The sequence below is a fragment of the Canis lupus genome, chromosome 7, assembly GCF_011100685.1.
Source record: "Canis lupus familiaris isolate Mischka breed German Shepherd chromosome 7, alternate assembly UU_Cfam_GSD_1.0, whole genome shotgun sequence".
NCBI lineage: Eukaryota > Metazoa > Chordata > Mammalia > Carnivora > Canidae > Canis > Canis lupus.
Window position 1 is genome coordinate 74,643,566 of NC_049228.1, and position 19,089 is coordinate 74,662,654.

At 45.2% G+C, this 19,089-nt stretch overlaps 1 protein-coding gene across 8 annotated transcripts in view; it reads left to right on the forward strand.

The window, feature by feature from the left end:
* PTPRM (protein tyrosine phosphatase receptor type M) overlaps window positions 1-19,089 on the forward strand; it is a 778,989-nt gene that overhangs the window by 748,115 nt on the left and 11,785 nt on the right. For 4 of the 8 annotated variants that reach the window (XM_038543828.1, XM_038543829.1, XM_038543831.1 and 1 more), the window contains 8 exons: window positions 276-326; window positions 4,456-4,610; window positions 4,868-5,003; window positions 6,707-6,856; window positions 7,578-7,751; window positions 9,082-9,213; window positions 12,772-12,897; window positions 14,874-15,037. In XM_038543828.1, coding sequence (XP_038399756.1) covers window positions 276-326; window positions 4,456-4,610; window positions 4,868-5,003; window positions 6,707-6,856; window positions 7,578-7,751; window positions 9,082-9,213; window positions 12,772-12,897; window positions 14,874-15,037 — 1,088 coding nt within the window. The remainder of the gene's footprint in view (window positions 1-275; window positions 327-4,455; window positions 4,611-4,867; window positions 5,004-6,706; window positions 6,857-7,577; window positions 7,752-9,081; window positions 9,214-12,771; window positions 12,898-14,873; window positions 15,038-19,089) is intronic. The other 4 variants (XM_038543830.1, XM_038543832.1, XM_038543833.1 and 1 more) reach the window with 1 other exon arrangement.

Sequence of the window (19,089 nt, forward strand, 5' to 3'; positions counted from 1 at the left end):
ATGGCTCCATGTGGACTGGTGTATTTTTCCAGGTGGAAGTGACCTACCTGGAAACATAGGCAGATACAGGACACTCTTGCATGCACTAGTCCCTTCATTCATACTCATTCTCATACTGGTTTCAGCCTTTGTACTTGCTGGTGTTGGGTCATGAATGCTGTGCTGTGGCTCTACTTTGCCTCATCCCATGTGCATGGATGGGGCCTCTTCTCTGGGAAGCACACTGTAGGGCATAACAGGGAATTTCCTTATTCCCCCTCTTTCTGCTGACATAGGGAGGGGCCGGAGGTGAAGCAAACTGCAGTCCATCCAGAGAAGTGGCACAGGTAGGCTGTGGGGAGAGTGGAAGTGATGTGACTGAGAAACACTCTGCCTTCTGATCCTCATCTTGCCTTTGATGAAGGGGACACACAGTTTTGTCTCAGAGGTCCACAGCCTTTTCCATCAAGAGACGATTCCCCATAACTGTGCCCTGCCCTGGGCCTAACAATTTTGTCACAAATTGGTGCAGTAAAAGCCTACACTCATTCAATAGCAGCAGGTTGCCTTGGAGGACCTGGGTGATAAGTGCACTGCTGGGCCGTTGGCTCCTGACCTTCCTCTCTAATTTTCATCGCATCTAAATGCACTTTTTGGATTAACAAGACCAGTTTGGGAAAATCAAGGAAATGGCAGCATCTGTGTTTTGGCTAATTTACCCTGATGTTTTCAACTACATATCCCGGTTTTCAAATCCATATTTGTCATAGAATCACAAGGCTGAAAAGACTTTATTTTAATCTGTTTCTCATACTATTTAGCATTTTTTTTCCTTAGCCTGTCTTTTTTAATAAGTAGGCAGGAGGCTTGGAGACTTCAAAGAATGTGGAGTTCTGGTTGACTCAATTCTTCAAGTTCTGAACCTCACACTTTGATGTCTGTTTTTTTTTTCTTCTTCTTTTTCTTAGGCAGGATTGGAAAAAAAAATGTGGAGGATTTTTGTATGGCTCTTGGCAAGAGCGCTCATGAATAACTGCATTAAAACAGATAGTGATAAAAGACCCTCAATATTTTTTTCTTAAAAAAAAAAAATCATCCGAAGCCATCACTTAAACATGGAGTTCTTTGAACAATAGTCAGCTCTCTAATAAGCTGAAAATGCATCTCTGTTGCTAGAGGAAGGGTTTGTTTGTTTCTTTGCTCTTTTTTTAACCTCTTATTGTGCTCTCCTACATTCCCAGCTGCACAGAAATGTTTCTGAAATATCCAGTTATTTTAGTCCTCAGATAACCAGCAAAAGTTGGTGGAAGGAAGGGAGTAAGGAGGCTATTAAGGATTTGGCGGAAATCAAAATGACATGTTAGTGATTTCCTAACTGGGCAATTGAAATCTTTAAGGCAAACAAATCATTAGTACTTCTGTGGATCACTTCCTGTAGATTTTAAACTTTCTCCTTAGAAGAGAAAGGAAAAAAAAAAGAAAAACAGTCAAGTATATTCTTTGCGAGGCCTGCAATTCAGGTTCTATTTTGAGAGTATGTTGCACCAAGGGACTCAAGGTGAAAGATGGATTTGGGCTCTACCCCCCAAACAAGCAGACAAGAAGACACATTGCAATTTGAAACTGCTGAGTTCTTGTTTTGCATGGGATTGTCATATTTCCTTTCTCCTGCAGCTGATGACTCAAAGCTAAATAGATTTTAAATAATAAAATTGTCATCGTGTCAGGAAGAAAACAGCTCAGAAGTCTCCATGAATCGAGGGAGCCTGGTGAATCTCTCGCTCACTGTCCTGCCAGAAAGGAAGTTGACGTTGGCCACCAAAATCTCTCTACTCAGGAGGTGCCTCAGAGATGGCACTGGAAATATGATCCTGCACGCTTAAGGGCAGAAAGGGTAGTTGGTGACTGATTCATTCCACGAGACTTATTTATTAAGCACCCACTTTGAGTGAGGCACTATGACGTCTTGGGTTCTTCCTTCCTATTGTATTTACTTGGCAAATGAAGTAAATGTCACTTTTTTATGTATCATTAATACTTGTTACAATGAAAAGTAAACAAAAAATATAATTGATATCAAGTTGGGATATCTGAGCTGCAATCAGCGATCACATTGATGATCTTTTCACCAAAATATATTACAAAACAGCAAAAGGAGAAATTGCCACATCCACAAACAAGAATAAGAGTTGGCTCAGAAGCAGTTGCCTTTGCTGATCTTGTCAATAGTGAACATATTAGAGGGTAGAGGCTTATTTTAGGAAAACGGTCTCTGCATGCCAGAAACTGACATTTACCTTGCTCAGAAAATGAGTCTTAAGAGCTCAGTTCGGGGCCCTTCTCCTGGTGGCTGGGGTTCTGAACTTGGAGGATGCTGGGGCTGCAATCTACCAAAGCTAGGAAGTAAAGATCTCAAAAAATAAAAAATTTAGAACAAACAAACAAACAAAAACAGTATATGGGAGAAACAAATGCCCTTTGTCCTCTTTGGAATAAATAAATATTTATTAGAGGCTTTCCCACTTCATGGAACTACCCCTGCTCAGGTGTCACATGTAAAGCTCAGAGGGGCTCTCCAGAGCTTTAGAAGGTGATACAGGCTCAACCGTTTGTCTTCTGGTGGAGATTTTGGGATTGGCCAAAATGTTACCATGGTTTCAGTGATAAGAGATGAGGGCTCCTAACCACCCAGTAGTATTACTCTGGAGTCACAGAGCATATTTAGTAGATGATGGTATGGATTTGCATTTCTGAATCCCTGAATGATTTAATTCCTTAGTGCTTAAACTCCATTAAAGAATAGTATGATTTTCAAGGAGAAATAAAGCTTCAGCATTTGTGGGTTATTAAACTAAGGCATATTAACACCTTGGCAGCATACAAGTCTTATCTTAAAATCTGTAATTGTTTGCCTCTTCTAGTTTTTCCAAGCACATTAAAAATTCCAAATTTCTAAAAAACAAAAAAAAATCTGAATTTCTTCCTAAGAATTACTTAGGAAGAAGAATTACTTGCTTCCTAAGAATATACTTGCTTGCTAAGTGTATGCAAACAATGACCAATGTGATAGTGAGCACGGTAATGGGTATTTAATGTTAAGATAACAGTAAAACCAAATTCAGAGCCCAACACAGAGATGGTATTCAGTAAGTGCTCATCAAATAAGGGAAAAGAGAAGTCAAACTTGATCACAGATCTACCATCTAGCCTTATTCTGGAAGTCATGTGTTTTTTTTTTTTTTTTCAAAACAGATTTCTGTTTTGCAACACATCCTTAATATCTAGGTTGATAGTTTGAAAGAAAAAAACTGATGGATATAAATCAACTTTATTATTTTCAAAACAGGAGTAAATTAAAAAGAAAAAACTCTGCAAGTCTTTTTCCTTCTGTCTTCACTTTACTTCACTGGGACGTAACCCTCCTTCTTCAATTTACTGATCTAACATAGAATTCCAGCAAAAATGCCTCTTGATTTCCATGGTATACATTTGCTGCCCTGCCTGTCTGTCACAAGCCAGCTGTGATGGCCACATGGAGACAGGAAACCCTGTCTCCATAGCTCTGTGACCCCAGCATCTGGAGTCATGCCTGAAGCATCGCATTCACTCAGATTGTTGGTGATTGGATGAGTGGATTAAATGTTTACCCAAATTAGAAAGAGAAACCTATGCGATGCCTGGGTGGCTCAGCGGTTGAGCCTCTGCCTTTGGCTTGAGGCATGATCCTGGGTCCAGGGATCGAGTCCCACGTCAGGCTCCCTGTGAGAGCCTGCTTCTCCCTCTGTCTCTCCTTCTGTCTGTGGATCTCTCATGAATAAATAAATAGAATCTCTAAAAGATGATAGATAGATAGATAGATAGATAGATAGATAGATAGATAGATAGATAGAAGGAGAAACCTAACAAACCTGAGATGCACATGAACATGAGTTCTCTGGCCTATCTAGTTGGACACTGGTCCCCATTCACTTTTCCAGTGACATTCTCTGTGCATCCACAGTGTGTGCAAGAAGGTACCAGAACCCAGAAGAGCTAAAGAAGGCTCCTGCATTTCAGTCGCTGGTCTTGAGGCCACAAATACCCTTGAAGTCCATCAGGTCCCTGTTCTGTGCCTCTCTCTCTGTGGACTTGCACTTCACACCATGGGATCTAAGTGACACACACTGTTGATAGAGCCTACTTTGGAGGGAATTTCAAGGAAATCAGAGTGCATCCATTTGCTGCAATTGCACCTATAAATGGACATTTTCCCCCAACGTCACCTCCCTTTCACCCTCACGAATATCTTCCTACCTGGAATAAGGCTTCCCAAGTGTTTTTTAAATCTAAGAATGACCTTCCTCCCAGCTATGCATAGCTTCCTAGCCCTAGGCTTACTGACTGACTGCTTAGGGATACTTGACGCTCTCCTGGTTGCTCATCATTTATTTTTGTTTGTTCTCTTTCCTCCTTGCTGTGCTGACCGACTGATGGCAGAGAGGTGTTCATGAGATCCGAGAGATCAGACAGTTTCACTTCACCGGCTGGCCGGATCACGGGGTCCCCTATCATGCCACAGGGCTGCTGGGGTTCGTCCGGCAGGTCAAATCCAAGAGCCCGCCCAATGCAGGCCCATTGGTGGTACACTGCAGGTAAGCAGAGTGCCTGGAGCCTCTCAAAGGAAGTACAGTGGGCAGAAGATAAAGGGGCTCCTTTGGGGGTGATGGCAATGGTTTGGAATTTGATAGATGTATGGTTGGACAACCTCATGAAGGTGCTAAATGCCACTGGACTGTATACTTCAAAATGGTTATTTCATTTAGATGACTTTCACCATAGCAAACAGGTCAAAGAGGGAGAAGCACAGGGGTCCTCCTTTCTCCACTGACAGACCCCTCTTTTCCCTCAGTGCGGGTGCAGGGAGGACTGGCTGCTTCATCGTGATCGATATCATGTTGGACATGGCAGAAAGGGAAGGCGTGGTTGACATCTATAACTGCGTGCGGGAGCTGCGGTCGCGGAGAGTGAACATGGTGCAGACAGAGGTACTTGGGCTTCATCCCTGGGCCCCCTGCACCCCACCTCCCAGAGCCAAGGGGGGAAGAAACACTGACAATTCTCTCTTCAAAACTCCTCAGAAGAAAAAGGGATACACCTGGCAATCTCTTTCCCTCTTCTTCCCTCCCTCTCTCCTTTCATTAACAGAAAAGGCCAGGAGTCTCCCAGGTAACAATCTGCAGTGAGCCTAAATATGACCATGCTTCTGCATCAATGGCCCCAGTAGAAGCTCTACATTAAGCTTTGAGGGATTCAGTACTATTTTTTTTATTATGTCTTTTAAACTAGCTAGTAACCACAGCAAGATGACTCCTGAGAATAGCCAGGCATTTGCCAAGTGGCTTAAGGGTAATCTCTGTACACTTTTTTCTTCTCCTATCCCTAAAAATTCTGCCCAGTGGCTTGGCATCATGGGAATTTGCACACATTGTGGAAGTACTCCGTACTGCCTAGTACTTCTATAAATTAGAATTCACGGTGTGTCAGGAATTCAAATGCTTGAGGAAAAGAATTACATCCTGCCCTGAGGAAATTCATATTTTTACTTAATATCTGCTTGATTTAAGGAGGCATTACACCCACCACCTGGAAAAAAATGATTCATAAGGCAGAAGGAAGAATAAGTAAGAATCCCTTCCATTCAGATTTTACATTAAAGTTTACAAAAGCCACTGGTTTCAAGTTTACAGGAACCTAATTCCATTTTCAATTAACCTAAATAAAAAATAACAGGAACTCTAAAGGCTCTTGTCATCTTTTTTCTTTGTAATAGAGATTCTTTGCTTTGAAGATAATGATAATAATGTATCCTTTAGTGTATTTTACAGCTGATCAAATGTTGCCACGTCCCCTTTCCCACGTGGCTCTCTGTTCCTGAGGTGTTGTTTAATAGGACTGGTCTGTTTTTGAGAATCAAGCATCCTAGTAATTTATAGAAATTAAAATAAAAAGTAATGAGACTCTTTTTGCATCTCCTGTAATTAAAGATCAATAATAAATATGGTGAAACTCTACTGATTAATTGTAGGGAAAGTCCGTGCCAGTTCAGAATGAGAGGGCCCTTGTGTATACTGTGGACTGGTGCATACGTACAAGAGCTCTGCTCCGGACACCTAAGGACTTTTGTCATTATCACATTAATGTTTCAAAATAAGTAGTTCTAAGTGCTGGAAACTATTTATTTTCATAGTGATGCCCAGTTTCTCTGGACATCCTTCACACTGTTGATTTGGTTAGCAAATTCCTCTTTCCATTTTGGACAGATAAGGTTCTGCTCCTTTCCTCACCTGAAATACTGAGTCTCAAACCCGTGGGATCAGAATTACAGAGGTGGTTAAGCCCCAGCCGGTGCAGCATGACAGTGCTTGCTCTGGGATTTATCAGTGTCTGAGTGGTTTTAATCAATCTGTTTCATGCTTCTGCATTGAGCCCATGTGTCTCTTCCTCCTGTTGCGCTGCACACGTGGCAGTCAGCATACACGCCAGCCATCCCACGTGGGCATCTGCACTACTCTGGTAGCGGGACCCCACGTCCCAGCGGTGAGGTCCTTACACCTGGTTTCGCTGTGGCTGGAATGGATCGTCCACGATGGACCGCTGTCCCTGCAGACAGGGGGGCTGGCTGTCTTCCATTCTTCTCTAGTTCTCCCAACCCACCCTGGTTTCTAACTAGTCCCTTTTGCTTCTTTAGGAGCAGTACGTGTTTATCCATGATGCCATCCTGGAAGCCTGTCTTTGTGGAGACACCTCGGTCCCCGCTTCCCAAGTCAGGTCTCTGTATTACGACATGAACAAACTGGATCCGCAGACTAACTCCAGCCAGATCAAAGAGGAATTCCGGGTAAGTCCTGTGAAAGGGAGAGGCAACCGTTGGCTGTGGCTTTGCTCCTCCAGAAGTATCTCAGAGTCAGCTATGAAACCCCTGAGCCAACACAGAGCTTCCCAGCCTCAGCGTCACTGACATTTTGGGCTGGATAATTCTTGGCTGTGGGTGCTATCCTGTAGGATATTTAGCAGCACCCCTCGCTTCTCCTCCCTGGATGCCAGGAGACCTCCTCCCGAGCTGTGACACAACCGCTGTGTAGAGACATTTTGCCAGTGGCCTCCGGGAGCCAAGTGACCCGGTTGAGAGCCAGTGGTCTAGCGGGGCTATTTCCCCCCGTGGGTGTCGCCACACCGAGCAGGTGCGCTCCCAGTGCTTGCTGGGCAAGAGCTCCTCGCCGCATGCCTCATCGTGACGCCGGGTCCAAGTGGACGCGGCACTGGGTCAAACACAGCCGGCCTCTTACTCCCAAGCCCCGGGGTGCGCAGCCCTAGGCCACATGGCACGTCGTCCTCCAGGTCCACGGCGGCGGCCTTTCTATCTGATGGGCAGCGGCTGCGGACAAAATCCAGGGGAAGGAAAGGGAAATAAGCGAGGGGCTGGGGGTGGGGGCTGTTGGGGAGCCCGGTAGCCGGCGGAGGATCGCAGACCTCCCGCAGCGTGGCCCGGAGCCGGTGCACCTGCGGCCGGTGCGCCCCGCCGCGGGCCCCTCCCCACGCGTCCGTGTGCTGCCGCGCAGACCCTGAACATGGTGACGCCGACGCTGCGCGTGGAGGACTGCAGCATCGCGCTGCTGCCGCGCAACCACGAGAAGAACCGCTGCATGGACATCCTGCCCCCCGACCGCTGCCTGCCCTTCCTCATCACCATCGACGGGGAGAGCAGCAACTACATCAACGCGGCCCTTATGGACGTAAGCCCGCCCCGCCCCGCCCCGCCCCGCCCTCAGGGACCCAAGCCCGCATCCCCATCCCCATCCCCATCCGCATCCCCATCCCCATCCCCATCCCCATCCCCATCCCCATCCGCATCCCCATCCCCATCCCCATCCGCATCCCCATCCCCATCCCCATCCCCATCCGCATCCCCATCCCCATCCCCATCCGCATCCCCATCCCCATCCCCATCCCCATCCCCATCCCCATCCCCATCCGCATCCCCATCCCCATCCCCATCCCCATCCCATCCCCATCCCCATCCGCATCCCCATCCGCATCCCCATCCCCATCCCCGCCCCGCCCCGCGGACTCGGGAAGCCCGTGCTCCAGGGGCTGCTCCACCGCGCGGGCGGCCGAGCGTGGCCTGCGCTGCTCCCACTCCCCGGCCCTCGTTCTTCGTTGCTCAGACGCCAGCGAGCTTGCCCGCGAGGCCCATTTCGGAGCCCACGTGCTCCTGCGGCGATGCCGCGGCCTCGGTGTCTGGGGGACACCTGCCGGGACCCGCTGATCAGTGAGACACGTCCCAGCTACCGTCCCGAGCGCTTCTAGGCTTAAGCCGCCGGCCGGAGGGGGAGAGACCGCTATTAAGTCAGTGAGGCAGGGAAGTGGGACAACACGGTTCGCAGCCTTGTTTTCCTGGCCCAGCCTCCCGGTTCAGGCAGTAATTAACATGGGGAAAATGGTGTGTCAGGACACACAGCACACAACTCATTACCTCCTGTCAGTGTGTTTACTTCTAACCGAATGAACGTTTGCCGTCCGATTGATGGGAAAAGTAAATGGATATTTTCAGGGCTAATATGGAAACTCTAATTCTATTGGTGTGATATCAGTTAAAAGGTACTTAAGTTTACTTGAGGGCTCTCCAGAGCCCTAAGAAGCATGTGTATCCTTCTGCGGCAGAAATTAGTAATCCTGTCACCCATACAAATGACCCTTGAACAAATTTTAGGGAAAGCGGAAGTATTTTCATTGTACGTTTTTGGCAAATTAAATTACATTTTTCTCCATTAAGACACTTACCTATAGGGCCGATACTGCCTTTCCAGCAGATACATCAAAAGATTTGTAAGAGCTACTTATTAAGGTCTCTGGGTGTCGACGTGAGAATACTTTATGATTAGTATTCTGCAGATAAGTCTATATTTAGTCTGTTTCGGTGTTGACAGTGCTGCTGGGATTCAGCAGTTGTTAAATGTGCCCAGAGTTCTGTGTCACAAGTTTCCATGTGCACAAGATAACTGAAGCCTTCCCCCCTTTTCATTTTCCTGGGTATATCTGGATCTTTCTTGTTTGTGTTTGCAGAGCTATAAACAGCCTTCAGCTTTTATAGTCACCCAGCACCCTTTGCCAAACACAGTGAAAGACTTCTGGAGACTGGTCCTGGATTATCACTGCACGTCTGTGGTTATGCTAAATGATGTGGATCCTGCCCAGGTGAGGCTTGTGCCCAGAGTCAAATCTGGGTTTGTTCTGCTTGCACAATGAGAACATGGATCACAAATGCCAGCTGACGGGTGGGAGCTGGAGCGAAAGCACAAATGTGAAAAGCAGATGGAATTAGGGTTGGGGGTGAAATCTGAAACCCAAAAGATTAAGATCATAAAGTGACAGGCAAGACAGGGTCAGAAATTGGCTATTCCCAAAAGATGGAAATAGAAACCAGAGGGAGATACAGGGTCATGGGTGGAGTCAGAGCTGCGGGATAAGAATGTCACACACCTGCATCAAACAGAGCCAGCAAACCAGGGAGCCCCGAGGAAAGGACAGCAGCACCCAGCACAGAGCTTCTCCCATTCAAGGGCAGCAGTGGACTTCCTGGCATGGCTCACTGGAGCCTGCAGGTCGAGATGGTCACACTGGGGTGACAGTGGAGACCGGCAAGTGCGTTTAAGGGACAACGATTACTTTTGTCAACTCTTTGGTAAAGATAGTAAAAAGAAATAAAACTGGGACTTGGACATAAAAGAAGCTCAGAATGATAAATGGGGCTTCCCCATAGCTGCTGTCCTTACACCTAAAAAGAGAAAGAATAGGGCTGTATTGACTAGGTACTAGTAATGGGGTTAGAAACATTCCCTTAAAGGGAATTGTCGGCAAGCATTGGCACAGTGGCCCTTTAGGAGCTGAATTTATTGCATTCGGGTACAGCTATGCCGATTACACACTTAACCACCGTGTCAGAGGGTGTTATGGGAACTTTGGACTTCTTGTGTTTTAAGAATAAACTTGTTCTGAAACTGAATTAATTTTCTATCTGGTAGAGACAAGTTTAAAAAAGAAAAAAAAAAAAAAAAAGAGGCCTGAAGAGTTTTAGCATCCAACTTGGACAGAGTTTTCCTTCCTGAAATCCATTTTATTGTCATCAATCTGCCATAATTTCCGTGGACGTTCACTTCAGTTCTTTAATATTTTTAATTATGTTTGAGGCCCTACATGATATTGTTAAGGCTCTAGCCTGAAAGCTAGTGAATGAAATAATAATGATAATCCTTGTCCTCATCTAGTCCTCTCTACGTAAGAAGCTTAAATATTTTAGAAGTCTTCCACATTGATCCCCTCCAAAAGAGAGATTGCAGCCATTTTTAAAGACCAGCAGCACTACAATTCAGGGAACTTCAAAGGCCCAACTCAAAATAGCACCAGGGATCCTGATCTTCTAACTCACAATGCCATGGGTTAAATGTCACTAATTCAAGATTCTTCAGTCAAAGACCATTAGGGGACAAGTGACTGTTTCCTCTTCAGAATCATCCCTTTCCCCCTAATGTGAATCCTGAAATGTAGTGATACAGTGCTTTTTTCATATCTGTGAATCAGGCATTAGTGACTTCCCCATGTTCTTTTAGAACGATAATGTTGGAATTCTAAAGCTGCATTCTAAACCCTAACTGTCTGGATTCAAACCAAGCCTTAGCCGACCCTGGTGGGAGAAGACAAAGAGTCCAATTCCGCTCAACAGACAGAGCTGATTTTCAGAGTGAGAGAAAGAGGCTCCTGGGACACAGTCATTTAGAAAACACTAAACTGAGCATTTGAACTTAAAGTCTCTGCAGTTGTACAAGAATAGCACTCAACTATTTTAAGTATTTATAGGTCTGGTTCATGGACGTGTTATGCACCATTTAAGCCATTTTCTACACGGTTTACTTGGGCTGAGTGCAGAATGTGGCGTGCCAAGCACCACTTGCTGGCTCGGGCCATTCATATTTCTCCGGTGTAAGTGATAAGCTTTAATCAGGGCTTGAACTGAGAAAGCAAGCAGAAAACAGAGCCAGCTCAGTCTGGAGAAAAATGGGCAGAACTGTTCAGATGTGCATGTTAGGACTTCTATTACCATCTCGACTTCCCATCATAACGCCTGTTAATTTTAACAGTGGGTACACTTGGTTAGGAAGGGAAAATAAACATCAATGTGCTGTCATTTGACAAGGCAGTCTTAGAACTTGTCACCAGGAAATGAAGGAAGTGAAATGTTTATGGAAGCCTTATTTTAAAATAAATAAACGTAACTTTTAAAATACTATAGACTTAGCTAACGTAAAGAGTACCCTTAGTTTACTCCGCCCTTATTCTTATGAAGGTTCAAACCTTCAACTTCTTTGTAATAGATTGCTGTTTCAGTTGACCCACTGTTAACTGAAAACTATCTTGCAATCTTGGGTGTAAATCAATCTTTACAACCTCTGTCAATAAGATTTTAGGTACCTTGGAAAATAAAAGTCATTCAAAAAAAGGAAATTCAACATGTGAATTCTCCTTTTGTGGTAACATCATTCTGCTTAAAATGAGATAGATTTTTCATCTGCTCTTGGCCCAATAGAAACCATAGATAATGAAGTAATTCCCTCTTGCCTCCCATAAGCTACTCGTCCCTCTGGTAAATCAGAAAGATAAAAATTAAACTCTACTCCCAAAAGCATCATTGGATACCAAGTCCGAAAAGAAGTTTAATTTCAGGGCACCTGGGTGGCTCAGCAGTTGAGTGTCTGCCTTTGGCTCAGGGTGTGATCCTGGGGTCCGGGGATCAAGTCCCACATCGGGCTCCCTACAGGGAGCCTGCTTCTCCCTCTGCCTGTGTCTCTGCCTCTCTCTGTTTGTCTCTCATAAATAAATAAATAAAATATTTTAAAAAGTTTAATTTCAGACTTTAAAGGCTCTCAAGGCATCTCAAAGGTCTGCGAGAAGGAAAAGTCGTGGGGGTTCTCCCCATCTCTCTGAACGTTTAGTATTTCTGTGGGGTGGTAGCAAACTAAGATGCCTCTTTCATAAGCCACCCTTCCCAGCATCTCTTCTTCCACACTAAGGTGTGCATCACATTCACACAAAGTTTTAGTTACCTGGTGTCACCAATACCTGGTGTGTGAGACTCTAGGAAACTGTGATTTTCATTAAAACCACCTCTGGGTAAAACACAAAGGCCTTTACTCTTATTATATCAGGTTTCCTAGATCTCAGCTGGGAGGGTTTGGACCAGATCATGAAAATGTAACCCAACACTGTTACCAGTATCTTGTCACTGAATGACCCTATTCCCAAAAATGATTACAAAGTACAAAGCAAGCCCACATGGGGGAGGATGGAGATTTGGGTGCCAGCAGGTACATGCACCATCTCAAGTATCTTAACTCTTGTAATGGCAGCCAGTGCCATCTCCCCAGGGCCTGATAAAGGCATGCAGAAGGGATCTCACAATGGGATGCATTGAACAGCATCCAGATGGCCTCCTTGGAAAGCAGAATGGCTTGTGGCTTAAAGATGCTTTCTAAGAAAATGAAGAAAAAGTAGTAGAAGGACAGGTGGAGCTGAGGAATCAGCCAACAAGAAAGTCCTTAAATCTACTTGCCAGGAGATAAAGAGGGAGGGAGAGGAAAGAAAATGAAGTGAATCAAGGAAGTATTAAGACTTACTGAATGTCAAAAGTGACCTCCTCCAAGCTGTTAGGAGTCCTTTCATTCCTATAATTAACCTTGCGTTTCTGTGTTGTGAACTCAGTTGTGTCCGCAGTACTGGCCAGAGAACGGAGTTCACAGACATGGGCCCATCCAAGTGGAATTTGTTTCTGCTGACTTAGAAGAGGACATCATCAGCAGGATATTCCGTATTTATAACGCAGCCAGGGTAAGAATCAGCCAGCGTCACTTATGTCCGGGTTCATTATTTTCTCATTCACTGAACATTTAGAGTGCTTGCTCTGTGTCAGTCACTGGTTAGGAGTTTGGAATACATTCTAGGTGTTTGTGAACAAAACAAAGTTCCCTGACCTTAAGGAGCTTACATTCTAATGGGAGAAAACACAATAAATAATAGATATAACAGATGTTATAATAGATACAGTATGTTAGAAGCAATAAATGCTATAGGGAAAAGATAGGAAGATAGAAAGCACTACGGCCATGAACAGAAGGGAGAACAAGTCCCCGTCTTAAATAGATGTGCCCTATGAGCAAAGACCCAACCGACGTGAGGGAGTAGCCTCATGGCTCTCTGTGGAAACAACTTTATAGGCAGAAGCAGTAGTCAGTGCAAAGGTCCTGAAGTAAGGCCTTATCTTTCCTCAGAAACAGTGAGGAGGCTGATGTGGCTAAAATGCAGTAAGCAAAGGTGAGAGTAGCTAATTGAGTTGTCCACGTAGAGGGAAAGTAGCCAGGAACTGGGGAGGTCTGGGGGACAGACCATGTAGGGCCTCACAGGCCGCTGCTAGGATTTGGGTTTTTGCTGTGAAGGAAATGAGAAGTCAGTGCAGGATTTTGAGTAGAGAAGAATCCCATGATATAATTTACCTTTATAATGGAACACTCTAGCACCTGATGTGATGAGCACTGGGTGTTACAGTATATGTTGGCAAAATGAATTTAAATTTTAAAAAATAATAATAAATAGAGTATAAATAAATAGGAGTCCTCTAGCTTCTGGGTTGAGAACAGGTCAGGAGGCCATTATAAAATTCCAAGTGAGAAGCGACAACAGCAGGATGAAGTGGCAGCAGTTGGAGGTAATGAGATAGTGAGATCCTGATAGATTCTGATGGCAGAGCCAATGGGATTTGGGAATAGGCTGAATCCCAAGGGGTAGTGAGGTGTGTCTCAAGATTAGAGCCCTGAAAAATGACCCAATGGAAGTGACAATAACCTAGTTGGGGACAGCTGTGGGTATAACAGGACTCTCCTTCCCAGAGAGAAGGGTGGGAGGCAGACCAGGTTTGCAACGGCTGTTAGACACCTAGGTGGACATGTCAAGTAGGCCTGGATCTAGGAGGGGAAATTCAGAAGAGACCCACTCTGGACATGTAAACTGATGACTTATTGGAGTCTTGAAAGCCATGAGACAGAGTGGGCTCATCAGGTGAGAGAGAGAGAAGACAAGGGGCCTGAGGACTGAACCTGGGGCTTCCATCAGCAAGAGGTCAGGGAGAAAGGGGGCCGAGAAGAGGGCAGAGAGTGGAGAAAGACAGCTAGGTGAAGAAAGGCTCAGAGAGCGAGAACGATCACCCAGGTCAAAGGTGCCAAAGGCCGTGGGAGATGTAATCCAGTGATTTAGCTGCGGCCAGATGACAACCATTGCCACGTTTCTAACACTTTCTTGGAATACTCCAATTCCATTGAGTTTTAAGTAAAGATTGACTACGGACATTGTAGCAAGATTCACACCAGAATGCAACACCACGTTGTGCTCACTCAACGCTGTGAAACCTCTGTCCCCCTAAGCTCACAGACATCTCCAGATTATCTCTTTACCCTTAAATTATCTACAATTAAAGTCAACCCATTTTACCCCTTACTGCACAACGGGGTCAGTGCCTCACATTGTGTGTTACTTGTCACTTGGCTTTTGCACAACCCTGTAAGCATTCTGCTTCACTTTTATTTGTCTGGTCTGTCACTTAAAACTCCTAGTTTTTTATAACAGCCCCAGATTAAAGCTCATACCCCTTCAGGCCAGTGGAAGCCTCCTGGGTTATTTATAGGCAGGCCTCTCCTCTACTAACGGGCTGCTTTCTGAGAAGTCTAAGCAGGTGGAATCAGCCTGCTGGAATTCCACACGTGAATGATGCCTGTTTTCTTTCCACTCCCTGCTTGTCGCCAAATCCCCTGTAGCCCCAGGATGGATACCGGATGGTGCAGCAGTTCCAGTTCCTGGGCTGGCCCATGTACAGGGACACACCGGTGTCCAAGCGCTCCTTCTTGAAGCTCATTCGCCAAGTGGACAAGTGGCAGGAGGAATACAACGGTGGTGAAGGCCGCACGGTTGTGCACTGCTTGTAAGTGCTAAGAGGGGCTCTGCACCTCAGGGGGGCCCGGCCACGGTCTACTGTCCCCCTAGTTTACTATCCCTTGTGTCTCTAAATGGAGAAGAAAATAAGTAGGTCTGGGTGAATGCAGATCGTCTGTCTACTTGCTAAGGATTTGGTTTGCTTTGCAGAAAACGAGAGGCACATTCTGCATTGCATGAGGTATCACTGCTATAGAAGTAACCCCTGACCTTGTGTTGCCACTCCCCCACCCCACCCTTCCCAAGAAACACCTGAGTGGGCTCACTGGGCTCCTACCAGCTCATGAGAGCCAAGTGTTAAGTTTAGGGGTATTTCCTGAGCTGATTATTAAACTGTTGGTAACTTGAAATCATCCACAGTGGAAGTATTTACATCCTCTACATCAGCAATGCTGCAAATCAGGGCCCCTGCCCCACCTGGCAAAGCTGGTGCTAGCACAGCTGCCCTACCATCATACTAGTTGGTAATACTCTAGGAAATCATGTCAGAAGTTTCAAAGGAACTGTCTTTCAAAGGAATTGTCTTCTGAGAGAATTTTGTCTGTGTCTTGTTTTTTTTTGCCTGGGAATGTGTATATATGTGATTATGTATACATATTTGGTTAGAGCCGGTGTCTCCAAAGCATGGTCTCCAGGCCAGCAGATCTAGCAGGTGCTCAGAGGGAGAAACCCCTGCTACAGAGCAGTGATTTCCCAATTGTGGCTGCACTTTGAGGGTGGTTTGGGGAGATTTTTAAAAACTACAACAACAATAACAAAAAAGAAAAAAATAACTGTGCCCAGGCCACACCCAAAGCAATATGCTTTATCAGAATCCCTGAGGAGAGGCCCCAGACATCCATGTTTTTGCAGACTACTAGATTATCTCAACATGCGGCCAACGTTGAGTCACTGAATAGAGACAGCCATGGTTTTTGGAGCACTTTCACCTGCAGTTTCTCATTGGTGATGATATGTAGCTAATCAGCCAGCTGGGATTGGCTTAATGGAGCAAGCAATTAGAAAGTCATGGCAGTTAGGGAAAATGTTTAGAGAATTTGTGGAAACTTCAAGTATAGGCTTATGTCTCTTTTCAGCGGAGTGTCATTAGCACACAGTGAGATCTCTCCCAAATTGAAGGGAAAATGAGGTTTAACCCTGGGCAGACCAACCCTAGTTAAAATGATAAGCTTGCCTAAGGACATGGGTTACCCTCGCCTTGAGGCCCATCCCTCATGCCCTGCCACCTGCCCAGGGGCCCAGGAGGGTCTGTGGTATCTCAGAACTGTGCCCTGCCTCTCAGGAGTCGAAAGGTGGCAGTATTTCTTCCTACAGAAACTGACAGTCTCTTGAGAAGAGTCTTCTGAACCCATTCACACTTAGCCTCAACCAGCAGCCCCAAGGATCCTTTGTCCTCCCTGCTTACTGCTTTTCCCTTCCTTCTTATAGACCCAGTTCATTAAAAACATTTCTACCAAGAAAATGTCAAAGAGGATTGATTAGCAGCACACACCCCCGTTTTTACTTCTCTAAGTGCAGATATAACTTCTGATCAGAATACAGTTGGTGGGGGGAGGGGGGTTACCAGTGTGAATTGATAAAGACCCAGCAAGGAAAATTGCCATTTTAGTTAAGGTTTGTATTATATGTAAGGTCTTTTGGAAAACTAAAAACAGTCTGCAGATCCCCATATCTGTGTCTGGAGTGTGTCAGCGTCTGGAACGAGGAATGTAATGCATGCATGGTACCTCCTTTGATTAGCAGCTTTCTAACAAGGGCCAGTGCTATAACCCAAAGGACTAGTCACACTGGGGGACATTGAGGCACTGGGACGGCCTGAGGGAAAGATACAGAGACCCCTTAAATTACTGCACCTCATAGACAACCACCGACTATACCCTCCCAAGACTCAGCTGTGACCCCAGAACTAAGCAATCACATTGCCATTCCACGTGATGTCTACAGCAGGCTGTTCTTTATTGTGTACAGTGGTGGGCACCTGTCATTTATGTCCTCTTGCCAGCCCAGCACCCCACCCCTATTCTGGTAGGAGAAATTGATCTTTCTTTGGGAAACATTTTCCCCAATTCTGAAGTCCCCATGGTTGCCACGGGGCTGCCTCTTGCTCTCTTGGCATCAGGGTGGACATGAGACCTATGCCTGGTAAGACTGTTTATGGCTGTTTAGATTTATAAATCTTTTAGTTGTGAGAAACAAAGTTAGGTTGAACTCGTATCCGCCAGTATAGGGCGGGAAAGAATGCTTTGAACCACGGAAGCTCTCTGCAGTTCATTTCTGAGGTAGGAACATTGTATTCAGCATAGCGTAGTGCCACCTAATGGTTGTGGGCAGAGCAGTCCCTGCCCCAGACAGACCTCCAGGTGCTGTAATTGGGATGGTTCTTCGAGCCTCACATATACTCACGGTGAGCAAATAGGGGTGTTCTTTTTTTCTTTATACATCTCCCAGTTCATAAAACCAGAAGAAATAGATAGAAATAAGGGATCGCCATTTTGCAAAAATAATGGAAGTAGACAGTGGTCCTGAACAGCTGCTGAAAGCATCAGGTGAAAAGCTGGTGGGGGAAAAGGAGTGTGGTATCAGTGCAGAGACAGAAAGTAGGCTAATGGAGCAGAAGAGAAAATCCTGGAATGGAGCCACACGTCACGATCACCTTATTACAGCAAAGACCCCACAGCAACATACCTACTGCAGGGCAGGAGCAAAAGACAGGTTGTGCACCTGGCCTCCCTCCTCATGCTACATATAGAAATCATTTCCAGATGGATCATGGACCAAAATGTGAAAATGAAAACAATGAAGCTTCCAGGAGAAAATCCTCATGACCATGAGGCAACCAAAGATGATGTTACCCAAGACACAGAACACTAGCTACAAAAGAAAATAGTGGAAAAATTGGATTCCATTAAATTTAAGCACTACTGTTTGTCAAAAGACACAAAGGAGAGCGAAAAATGCAAGACAGAGAGTGGACAAAGAGTCGTGTGATACATGCATCCGACAAAGGACTCACAGCCAGAATGCCTCACTACTGCAAGCCAATAAGAAAAGATCGACCCAATTGTTTGAGCAACAGACTTGATGAGAGATTCGTTTTATAAACAAAGAAGATGTACACAGCCAATAATCACAGAAAAGGTACTCAGCTTATTCATTTTCAGGATAATACACACTAAAACCAGAATTAGGTGCCCCCTACACACTCACTAGAATGGGTGAAATAGGGCAGCCCCGGTGGTGCAGTGGTTTGGTGCCACCTGCAGCCTGGGGTGTGATCCTGGAGACACGGGATCGAGTCCCACATCGGGCTCCCTGCATGGAGCCTGCTTCTCCCTCTGCCTGTGTCTCTGCCCCTCTCTCTCTGCGCCTATGAATAAATAAATAAAATCTTTAATAAAAAATAGAATGGGTGAAATTGGAAAGACAAATAAATGAAAATACCAAGAGTTGGTGAAGCTGCAGAGTAACTGGAACTCCCATCCCCTGCTGGCAGGAAGTAAATATGGTACTGCCATTTTGGATCTGTTCGACAGCAATGCTGAAGGCTAAATATAAATATATTCTCTGAGCTCTTCCCCTCCTAGGTACGTGACTATGGAATTGAGTCATATATGCACCAGGAGACATTTTTATAGCAGATTTACTTAGAATACTGAAAACTAGAAACAGCCCAAACATTCCTCTGCTGATAGGTAAATAAATTATACAGTAGTGTATCTATTCAGTGGGATTATTCTGAGCAATATAAGAGAACAAACCACTGATAAAAGGTGGATGATTCTCACATGGATAATATTAAGTAAAATAAGCCAGAAGCAAAATAGTAGGATTCCATTTATACAAAATTCAAAAAAGACCAAAAAAATTTATGATGCCCAAAATGAGAACAGAGATCATCTTTGAGTTATTGATGATATTGATGAGAAAGAAGTCTGAGGGAGCCCTAGGAGGCTAATCGTGGTCTGCATCTTGATCTGAATGATGGTTAAGTGGCATATGCATTTGGAAATTAACTAAAATGTATACTTACCATTTGTGGAC